The sequence below is a fragment of the Notothenia coriiceps genome, unplaced genomic scaffold (genome assembly GCF_000735185.1).
Source record: "Notothenia coriiceps isolate Sejong01 unplaced genomic scaffold, NC01 NC01_scaffold00025094, whole genome shotgun sequence".
Lineage (NCBI taxonomy): Eukaryota > Metazoa > Chordata > Actinopteri > Perciformes > Nototheniidae > Notothenia > Notothenia coriiceps.
The window spans coordinates 381,077-392,810 of NW_011357795.1; the positions used below are offsets into that span (position 1 = coordinate 381,077).

At 39.8% G+C, this 11,734-nt stretch overlaps 1 protein-coding gene across 3 annotated transcripts in view; it reads right to left on the reverse strand.

Annotated features, from left to right (window-relative positions):
• Window positions 1–11,734, reverse strand: part of sntg1 (syntrophin, gamma 1) — a 35,263-nt gene that overhangs the window by 3,913 nt on the left and 19,616 nt on the right. For all 3 annotated transcript variants that reach the window (XM_010783367.1, XM_010783368.1, XM_010783366.1), the window contains 5 exons: window positions 7,184–7,222; window positions 5,492–5,608; window positions 3,646–3,717; window positions 2,908–3,060; window positions 2,627–2,719 (listed from right to left, as the gene is read on the reverse strand). In XM_010783367.1, coding sequence (XP_010781669.1) covers window positions 2,627–2,719; window positions 2,908–3,060; window positions 3,646–3,717; window positions 5,492–5,608; window positions 7,184–7,222 — 474 coding nt within the window. The remainder of the gene's footprint in view (window positions 1–2,626; window positions 2,720–2,907; window positions 3,061–3,645; window positions 3,718–5,491; window positions 5,609–7,183; window positions 7,223–11,734) is intronic.

An 11,734-nucleotide genomic window follows, 5' to 3' on the forward strand; every position in this document is an offset into this window, starting at 1 on the left:
TTGTTTTTTCAGCTTTTGTTAAATAAAGCTCGCCTTTTGTTTCCTTTTGAAACCTGCTTCCTCCTCAATCTGCATTTGGGTCCTATTTTTCCCCAACCCTGACAGGGGACACATCTTTATGTATAAAAGACATAAAAAAAGTGCATTTTGCATGATAGGTCCCCTTTAATACTACGGCCAGTGAAATGTCAAAATCACTACATTTAAATAATTAAACATGCTTATACATTCCAACATATTAAGTAAAGTTAAAGAATAAGGCTCAGAATATTATATATTCGTATTATTGTTAACAAATCCTATTGAACAAAGAAGAACAACTCAAGTGTTCGTTCGTGTCACACTATTTTCTGGATGTCAATCTTTTAAAAACACACATATAATATATATTATTATATAGAAGAGATCGGTGGCTTTTGCTGCACGGATGAATTCATCGTTGGTTTTGGTATGTTTGGGGGAAAAAAGTGAAATAAAATATTTGACCACTGTTTTTTGTTTCAGTACTCTACCAGCAGATGTCACTGTTGTGTAAAGAGGGGAAGTTTACTCTTAGGAGTATTAGGATTTCAAAATAAGACTAAAATAAAAGTCTGTTTGCTGCTGCCTTTTATTAAATAACTATTTATATCTTATATTGCATTGTAATTTTTACTATTTTATAAAAGTTATGTAACATTATGTTTGAGCTTGTTGTTATCTGTAGTCTTTACATGACTGTTCATTTTATTTTTACAATGTGTTTTCCTCGTTGTTAAATTGTGTTATTTATGAATGAAAATATTATTGAATTCACTTTCGTGACAGTTGCATTTTAGACATTTTAGAATTGAATAGTAAATATATAAATACAAATAATAAAAATATTTATATACATTTCTATACATATTTTTGTTTAAAGGTGGGGTAGGTAATTTTGGAGAAACCAGCTCGAGTGCGCTAGAATTTGAAAATACGCAGCCGAAAAAAATCTGCTCCTTCCTTCAGACTTCCTTACAGAGCCCCTCCTCCAACACAACGTGCCCATGACCAATGAGGGCACGAGATAAGTTTGTGCACAGATGGAAGGCTGACAGGCAGGTAGGCCATCCAGTTATTTTAGCCGGGCCGGCTCAGATGATTGGTCGTGCTTTTTACAGCGCTACGGCTTCCACAGATGAGGTTTTTTATGTATTTATTGTCAAAGCATTTAATATATTCATTGCTATCAGGATGTTAAGAGCATTCCATGGAATATAACAAAAAGTGTTTCTGAAGTGAATTACCTACCCCACCTTTAAGCAGCATTATAGGACCAGCATGCACCGGGCAGTGCCTTTGGGATTTGGTTTTACAAGAATATGAGAGGCAGCGAGGATATTTTGTTCTTTGTTTACTTATAAAGCACAAATTGTTCCCAAATATCTGAATGACAAACAGATGTGTTCCCTTCAATACTGTTGTGAATATGTTGCACTAAAGTAATAGTGACGTTTACAGCTTGGGATGATTTGTATTCTCTGAATCACTCATGGGCTATCATATACTAAAGAACACAACAAATATTCTCCAACATACAAGCTTGAATATTTTTTATATATTCTTTATAATAATAACATTGCTCACATTTGCATAACCTTCTTAATGTTTACTTGCTGTGTCTCTTGGTTTGAATATTTGGCTTGTTAATTTAACAAAAGTCTGGTGTCAGAGCTTCCTACCAGACTTCTCTAACGAGTGGTTTGTTTGCTCTATGAAAACATGATTTGATATAATTGATGTCTTAATATTAATAGTAAATGCTATGTCTATTTATTTCATTATCTATACAATTTGTACCATTGGATAAAACCTGACACGTGGAAATAACATGCAAACTCTGTATTAATTGCTGTATTAATGCTTTTAAATATTATAAATATATGAAAAATACGTCTTGGGACTGTCATCCTTGCGTCATATGTTCCAATACATTTTTTTTTTTTTTTAAATACTTTACAAAACTAACTAGAGTTATGGTGGAAAATATCACTCTGGGTCCAGAGCCAGCAGATTACAGCTCAACTTGTCGAGCAGAGTAAAACTTGTGCTTTCGATTGAAACTAATTCTCACAAGCTTTTTGAAATTTGCCAATAACAGCTTTTAATTACAAAGTAATCCTACTCAGTGTTCTGTATTGTCTGCAATTTCAGTTTACATATGGATTGTTTTTAGCTTTTTTCTCAATCCAAACAATATGCTGGCGACATTTTTCCACCATCCATGGGGGACATTGTTGCTCCACATTGCAGGAAACAGGGCCAAAATCTTAAGAGAACAATATGGCAGTGCTTGTGTCCTGCCACATAATGTGCACCAGTGGAGTCTGCATGGCTCTCAGACTTGGGTAAAGGCCAAAATGAACTGCCGGAAGGAGTGTGAGATTTGAGCTGGGGGAAGGGAAACAGCCGTCAAAATAAATGTGCTCATACTCCCAAAACGCACACAGAGCAGAATAAGCAAGTAGCACTAAGAAAAAATAAAAAGGGAGGCTGAGGCATCATGATTAGACTCATCACACTGTGTACAATGCAGTTGTTGGAAATCTCCCCCTGAAAGGATCCCTCATTTTTTTGTATTGATGATTCAATACTGTCTCACACTCACCTTTGAAGCCGCATCAAAGCACACAAAGCCCATGCCGAAGTCAACTGTGAGTCCCATAAGGTGGCTATCCATGATACAGGCATACGTCTTACACTACAGAAAAAGGAGAACAAGATGTTACCCACAAGAGCTTCACAAGGACACAAAAGCATCTTTTTTTTCCTGCAGGAAACGTCATATGAGCTTTATCAATCTGTGCACTAAAACGACTGAGCTGGAACCGTGAGCTAGATTAAAATCATCACAATTCCCTGCACGTTGCCTACTGTTCAGGTGCGGACCTGTATCCTCTCCACCTCCAGGAAAGTGGCCATCTGAAAAGCCTTTTCCCAGGTCACCAGCTCGCACTCCAGTTCCACGCTGAAGAACAAGTCCTCTCCGGTCTCCGTCTGGACGCTGAAGCAGTGCTTCCTCTTGTCCAGGAGTTCGTTATCCTAAGATAAGACAAGTAAGGCTGCCATGCTGATCAGGTACAGATGGGCAGGGTGACGTGAAGATAAGACAAAGCAACAGCAGTGCAGGATCCTGAATCTAAAGGGAGGTTTATTCACCCTGAGGGCAGAGTAAAGACTGTGTACTGCAGCTTTAAGAGTACTTGAGTTATGTTCCTCCACACTTACGTGCATGTAATGCATATTACAGCTGAACAACAGGATGTTTTTCCCTAATATATTTTTTGATAGCTTTATGTTTCCCAAATGGCACAGTGTAAATAGGAGTGGGTCGACTCACATCTCATTTAATGTGCGAATCTATAAGAATCACATTTACCACCATGAGTTTGGACAAAATGAAATGCAGCTAAATTCTCACAATCAAATTGTAAGTGACCTCGAACATGCAGGGAATGAACAAAACAATCTGAATCTTAAGTGTTTCATTTCGATTGAAGTAGAACAAATCAATCAGCGAGTTATATACAGTAAGTATATACATTTTCTGCTTTATATTCTCTCAATATATCCAATGCAATAAGAGTTGCTTCTCCTAATGTTCAAGAAATGAAATGGCTGCTTTACCTTTAAAATCTTTGAAATGATCTCATACACAGTGAAGCTTTTCTCGGCTCTAGTCCAGTCCCATGTAGTCACCTGAAACATATCACATACATTTTATGATTGATTTAAGGAATGGCTTGATTACAGAGGAAGACAACTTGTCAACATCTCAATTGAACAGATCACAATGATGATACTGGCTGATATTTCCACTTTTTACCACAACTACAATTTTAAAAAACTAATATTTAGCAACAATGGTTCTTCGATTTCACACAGAAATAACACTGTGATTTCTGCGATTTAGCTTTGCTTTAATGTTTGTTTTTCTAAACAGAAGATTTACTTTTACTGAAAAAAAGATATAACCACTAACACAAGATTGTCTGGAATTAGTGTAGTATAAATGTATCCAAAACAAATAAAAACCCAGACGAGGCGCTATCGCTGCTCTGAAATATGATAGCATGTTGGCTCCTGCACAGGGTAGAGAGAGCAGAAAAGAGTCTCTAAAAGTAAAACTGCTACATGATTTTGCACAGTTGACTGATCTGAAAATAACAAACTAACAGCATTGTGCGTTGAAATGTTCACAAATGACTTGGTAGGGTTGCTTCATAATAATAATAATTATAATAGCTTGGATTTATATAGCGCCTTTCATGAGACCCAAGGTCGCTTTACAAGGAAGAACAGGGCAAAACAAACATAACAAAACAAAAGGCAGTCAGACAACCAGTCAGACGGATAAAAACAACAAATAGATTAGGGGCCAAAGGCCTTAGAGCAAACAGATGGGTCTTGAGGGGCCCTTTTGAAGGCGTCAAGCGTGGGGATGTTGCGGATCTCTGCAGGGAGAGCGTTCCAGAGGGGGGGGGCTGCCACGCTGAAGGCTCTGTCCCCGAAGGTTCGCAGTTTGGTGCGGGGGGTGGTAAGCAGGCCAGAGTCTGAAGACCGCAGGTTCCGGGGAGGGCCATGTGGGTGTAGGATGTCCGATAGGTACTGGGGGGCAAGGGCATGGAGGGACTTGTAGGTAAGGAAGAGGACTTTGTAGGTGATGCGGGACTTGACCGGCAACCAGTGGAGGTGGATGAGGGTGGGAGTGATGTGCTGCCACAGCTTTGTATTTGTGAGTACCCTAGCAGCACAGTTTTGGACATACTGGAGCCTGTCCAGGGGTTTTTAGGGAACCCCAAACAGGAGACCATTGCAGTAGTCCAAGCGGGAGGTGACAAACGCATGGACTAGGTCGAGTGACGGTCGGAGTCTTGCAATGTTCCTTAGATGGAAAAAGGCCAATTTGTTCACAGACTTAGCTGTGATTGGACAACCACTGTTCAAGGGATGGGCTTAGCCTTAGGTGATGATTGATGAATGGTTGTGAAATTTGAGGGATATATGTTGAAATTGTAGGTAACTAACACGTCTTCGGTCTTAAAGGAGATCGTCACTTCGTCTGCACAAGCAGGCTCTGATATTCCTCCATCCACTCACATTAGCATATCCCATTTATATCTGCACATTCAAGTCGAGCAGGCGATTCCAGTTTTCTATCAATCTTTTCCCATCTCCACTATACCATTGACAGCTTATCCCTCTTGTCATAATCACTTAAGTGGCTGGCAGAATGTAAACAGATTTAATGATCATCATCAATCAAGAGGAAGATCAATGTAGCACAAAGGATTATGAGCGAGCAGCTTCCTCCTTTTATTCCTAACAGGAAAGCATTTTCTCTCTCAACAATACATTAACGTGAAATGAAAAATGTCCCGTGGAGTTGAGCGACACTCAATTCAAACACAGAAGTTTGATAGTTTAAAGAGGAAGTTAGTACAAAACAAATACAGATTAAGTGAACACTCACAGGAGGGGCAGAAAACTTGAAGAGTGAGGAACCTCTGAGAGCGAGGAATTTGGGCGAATACATTCGGTCCTGAACGGAGTCCTGCTCCTTCTCCTCAACCCAGCCCATGTAGATAATCTGTCAAACAGGAAATAAAAAGACGTGATCATGAGGGATTATGAATGTTATAACAGAGATCATAAGCAAAAGTACAACGTGTTTTCATTTGCTTAGATACTGTTGTCTTTGCCTGTGTGTAATTATATGTTGTCTTTTAATGCCATCAACCTACGGGACTGCAGATGAAAATGAGCCTATTTGACTAAATCTGGCACATAATGTTTAGAAAGCGAACTCATGGTAATCAATGTGTTCCTTAATTAAATGCATATGAACATATAACGATGTCTTAATACTTCTCTAAAATCAAAAGGAATAATTGTTTAAAAGCCTTGAAAACCCATCTTATCAATCGTGGTCCTACATTACACACATTTTCTGTTTTTTTTGTATCATGAATGTGGATAAATACTGTACTTTAACAAAATATTCTGTTTTTTCACATTTGTTATTTTGTAGTTGTTATTTTTTTAATCTGTTCGAAATAAAGATTGAAATGAAATGAAAATGAATTGAAATGCATGGTCTTGCTTTGGATCAAGTTTTGGACTTTTCTTAGTGGATGCTGAATAATCTCTGCCGTTGTTTTGTTATCTAAATTCGTTGGGTTGTTTTTTGACATAGCAAGGATCAAATCATAGAGTTTGCTGCATTCAACTAATCATAAATAATAAGGATGTTTTTTTCTTCAAATTGTAACTTGGACTGTTGCTCATTTAGTTCTAATCATTCCACTTGATTTCTCAGGGGCTTTAGAGATGAACCATGCACATGCATCTATTTGTGGTTTAACAAGTCATGGTGCTGCATAACACTGATGCAGGAATCATGTAAAAACGAGACACTCCCTCGTGGAGATTTTAGCCTTTCAGACCATTTACATGCACAAAAGGATAATGGGGCCTTTTCAATTCAGGGTGAATGCAAGGAGGCGTGTGGCGCAGTGGATAGAGCGTTGGTGTTCGGATCAGGGGGTCACAGGTTCAAACCCCACTGCAGTCAGCATGTCGTTGTGTCCCTGGGCAAGACACTTCACCCCAAATTACTCCTGTGGGGATTGCCCACAGTATTGAGAATGTAAGTAGCTTTGGATAAAGGCGTCTAACATGTAATGTAATGTAATTGCAAACAAAGTAGTACGTTTTCTTGCTTTTCTGTTAATGCAAAACAATCCAGTGAAAGATTTAGGACAAGCATCTCATGCCGCTTTATTTATTCAAAGAATTGTCAAATGAATTAATACGTTTGTGTGCGGCAGAAACCAAAGTAAATAAGAAACAAAGAAACCCCGCTGTCGCATTAACTCCCCATGATTAAACAGAAAGAAATGAGACTGTGAACGAACAGACTGAAGGATGTTTTCTGATTATTTCTCAGTGGATGGACTTTAATGATGCAAACATTCTCCTTTTGTTGCAATAGTTAGCAATATTATACCGTGCCCTTTCTGTGATTGAAAGACCTTGTTATTATCACTTGGGATTAATAAGATGGGGCAAAAACCATAGACTGCATATATAATAAAACACACAAGTCATTCCAAGCATAGAGAAATAAACATCTTAACAAGCAGGAGCTCAAAAAACATCTCACCTGCTGGTTAACTGGAAAATTCCGGTTAATCTTCTTCACCTGTTAAATCCAACAAGAACATCAATAACTCATTAAAATCTCTCTTGCAAACACACATTACTGGTAAAATAAAATAAATATGAAACCGTCCCTGCACCCTTTAGGGACTCGCAATCAGGGGCAATGTTTATAAGGATGTTAACCACATCACTGCAGGAATACTGAGAGCTACTTCATTTACTCAATGCATGCAAATTACAAAATGAGAGTCATTTCCACAAGGACCCAAGGCTCTTCCTTTATCCATTTAAAAAAAACATTCTCTCTGTGATAATAAAAGCGGGGGGAAACTACCGAGAGAGCAGTCAGGCTTTAAATTAAAACATTCTGCTCAGATCACAGGTATCACTCGCTCCTAATCCACACCATACTATCAATATCACGCTTTTTCTCACGGCTGGACACCAAATTAAGCCACCCATGCCTGACCACGTCCTTCTATAGAGGCAAGAGTTTCTCACTGATGTTTTGAAATGTAACAGAAGTTTCGTCCCACGGAGAAAACAACACATTTTCTGTGGAGGAACTGAAACGAAACAGCACGATAATTGGAGAGATGTGAGCCGGCCGGGTGATGGTGGGTTTGTTCAAATTCAGCTGTTTGTGGTCGGGACAAGTCACTGTGACCGCACGGTCCAACTACCTCTGACACAAATAAGAAATGGTCCTGTGGTGTAAGTATAAAACATACATCTTGTACTCTATAGAAGAACTTTCCCATTGTGTGAAGTACCTGAAGTAAAACGAATACTTACTTTCTAACCCTTACTTTGCTAGTGTTGTACATTATCTCCGGTGCTTGGACTTGACTTTTGTAAAGGGTAAATAAGGCTGAATTGACTCTAACTCCACTACATTAATTTGACGGCTAAAGTTATTGTAGCACAGATGCATCTCTTTGTACAATATAAAGGAAACATCCTAATCAATCCACTGCAGAAAACGTTGCTATGTTGTGATATGTGCTACTTGCATTGGGACTAATATTAATTCTTTAAGCAATATTAAGGACATGTAAAATAATGATATGAAAAATGTAGTAAAAAGAAAAAACATTTCAAAGGATATACGAGATGATATGAAAGCATGTTCCTAACACCACAGTTCTTCCATAGTATTTTGTAACATTTATGCACCTTTGTGTCGAGTTATTGCATAAATGTTTTATTTCATTTTACTGATATAATTCATATTTGGCATAACATTTGGCACAACAATTTCTTACCTTATTAGATATTTCAAGTTAAAGTGCAGATTTAATATTTGTAGAGAGCAAAGAACTCCATCCTCCATCACCACTCAGAAAACTGGAGGCATTTTAATGACAAACAGTTAAATATTTTATTACAAAAACAGCTCATTTCAATTTTATGACAGCTATAAAAGAAAGACTAAAACTGCTGTGGAAGCAAAGGATGACCCTACTATTTATGATGTCCTTGATATTCATGTATTTTTAGGAGTTCTTGTTATTTTTGTCCACTTATACATCTTATTTGCAAGATTTCCAGTTTAATAAGGAGGGCCCACATTTATTTTCAAGGCTTATCTATGAATATTTAATAGGATTTTGAATTGTTTTGACTTTGTGAAGTCAACCGTTCAGTCTGTCTATTTATTATATTTCGTGTTTTTAATTGTTAAATATTTATTACGTCTTGGTTTAATGTTTCTTTTAACTGATGCATCTTGCCGTTGCACTATCCTGCAAATGTCCCTGCTGTGGGATTAATAGGGGATTATCTTTAATTTTTGATCTCATCTTGAATCAGGTGCAAATTAATAAAAAAAATGTGCCCTCAAATGCGTTCCCTACTTTTACAGGTTATTGTTTTTGAGGTCTTTGAGGGACCCTGGTTGATCCGCAGCATGAAGAATCAATCAATAAAAATCACTTCATTCATCCCAAAGAGGTTTTGTGCAGCAGCACAATGAAAACACAAAGCACACAAAGACACAAAATATAAACAAACAACATATCATATGACGATTAAAGAGACTTAATGTGTGTAAGTGACTCAAAATATGAAATGATAAAGTGTGTTACAATTTGGACTCTGATCTGGGGAATTTAGCTGAAAGCGTATAAAAATGTCCTTTGTCAAACAGAAATGTGTCAACAAATACTGGATGGATTGGCAAAGGACTTTGGACAGACATTTATTATCAGTAGAAGATAAATCCCACTGACTTTGGACATCCCCTGGCTTTTCTTAAAGTATCACCATGATGTTGACACTTTTATTTTGACAGTTTTAGTGACATTAATGTCCTCAGGATGAATTGTAATCTCTCTGGCATTTCTTTCACTTTGCATCATCAGGTCCGATACTTTTGTCTACCACCAAATATCTGCAGAACCAATTACATTCTCATCAGCCTCAGTATGTACTCAGTACTCATGAGCAAATGTTAGCATACTACACTCTAAATTAAAATGGTTTACATGACACAATACACGTGCAAAACATCAGCATATTAGAATGTTGACATTAGCATTTAGCACAGTCTCATATACCTCATTCACACCAACGCAACTCCGGTTCAAGCTCCGTGCTCGAGCTTTTCAGGTTCAGAACCGGTTCTTCGGTTTAGCTCCGGCTCTTTTCACACTGCCCAGAGTCCGACTGGTGCTGCGTCATTGCGTCATCGTTTGCGTCATGACGTAACCGTTTGCGTGCCTGCTTCACAAAGCCAAACCGCGCGGAAACCCCTCAGTTCATTGACAACAACAACAATGGCCGATTGTGCTCCAGCTTCCTCTGTAGCTCTTCGGAAGACCAGATTCCCAGTAGGTAGTTGGTCTCTTCAGTGGACCACTGCTCCTTGTTAAGTTTCTCCATCGTTGTGTACAAACTGGATAAAACGTTGGCTTTTTGTTGTTGTTCAGGAGTTGATCCCGCCCCTGCCCCCGCCTCGACGTAAGCGTGACGTATGTGGTGCTTTTGCTCTGGCCGGACAATTTTTTGGTGCTTGAAACACGAACCGGATTCCGGAGCTAAGAGGCTGCTCCGCTGCGGTGTGAAGAGGAAAACCCGATGCTTTTCAAGCTCCAGATCCGAACCGGCCCTGAAACACCGTTGGTGTGAATGAGATATCTGAGGTTTGTTCTCTCCCGGCTACATGTGTCACAGTTCTCTATCACTGTCGTTAACTCCTTGCTGAGTCCTGGCCACCACACAGACTGTTTGGCTCTTTCTCTGCATTTGGTTATGCCCATTTGACCTTTCATGCAGCTTGGTGAGCATGTCAGCTCTGAGCGATGTAGGGATCACTATCCTGCTACCATAAAGTAGGAGACCATTTTGAACTGTGAGCTCACCTGAGAGTGGCAGATAGGGTTGAAACACTATCTCAATAGAACAACTTTGTCTGGCTATCGTAGTCTACACTAGTACCTGTTTTAACCTGTTGGAGTACTGCGCGTGTTCGTTGTCTTGTGTGTCTTATTTCCCCGAGTGCTTTGAGCCTAGCAGGGAACCAAAGGCTTGTGATCGAGTCTCAATGTGGAAACTTTTCCCGATGAGTGAGCTCTTGCAAACCTCTCATGACAGCCGCGAGTTGATGTTAGGCCTACTGCGATCTGGGATACGTATCTCTGTCAGTTGTGATGTCTTTGGCCTGCGCACATGTGATATGGTATAGGAGAATCGCTCAAGTCAGGGCATTGGCGAAAACGCCTGTGTGCAGTGGTGGGAGTTCATCCAAACGGACGCTTTGAGCCTATGCACGGAACTAAAGCTTGTGATCGCAGTCTCATGTGGAAACATTTTCGCCCATCTGAGGAACTCTGGCAAACTCTGTGCAAGGGGCCAAGTTGATGCCCAGAGCCTCCCTTTTGCAATCTGGGGGCGTAAGAAACAAAAAAATCTTTGTTCAGTGCTGATGAGAAGCACCCGGGCACGCCATGCCCGGTGATGAAGATGAATCCCGCCAGAAACAAGAAGTTTTGCAGCATTTTCGGGTCATAGACAGCTGGGCTAGTCAAGCCGGGGGGTGTCGTCAAAAGAGATGCAATTTTTGTATGCTGTCAAAGCCGCCTGCTTGCTGTTGTGGGCCCCGCAGGCCCACAATGTTTGTTTTCCTTTAACCCAAGTCTCTGAGAGGAATGAGCTTTTTGCACAGCCAGGTGGGGTAGGAATTTCCCAAAGGTGATTTGTCACTCCCGCAGAAAGGCCGTCTCACGCTCAAGAACATTACTGGGTCTGTCATGGCGTTCAGCAGTGTTTAATCTTGTGCCCTGGGTCTGCTGAGCTGACCTCCAGAATGCGCCTGCTATACTTGGCCGACCGCAAAAACCTTTATTCTGCCTTTTTGAAGAACTCACACTGTTGTGTGGCTCACAGATGAGCACCGTCATCGCATCCTGAGCGGCCAGGCACCCCTTCAGGGGCGTCGAGGAATACGTAACAATATCGTTTTTGAATTGTTCTGGTGGCTGATGATATTCTGAAACCCAAGTTGTAGCAGTATGCCGCCAAATGTGTTATGAAAGTTGTTAGCAGAGATGAT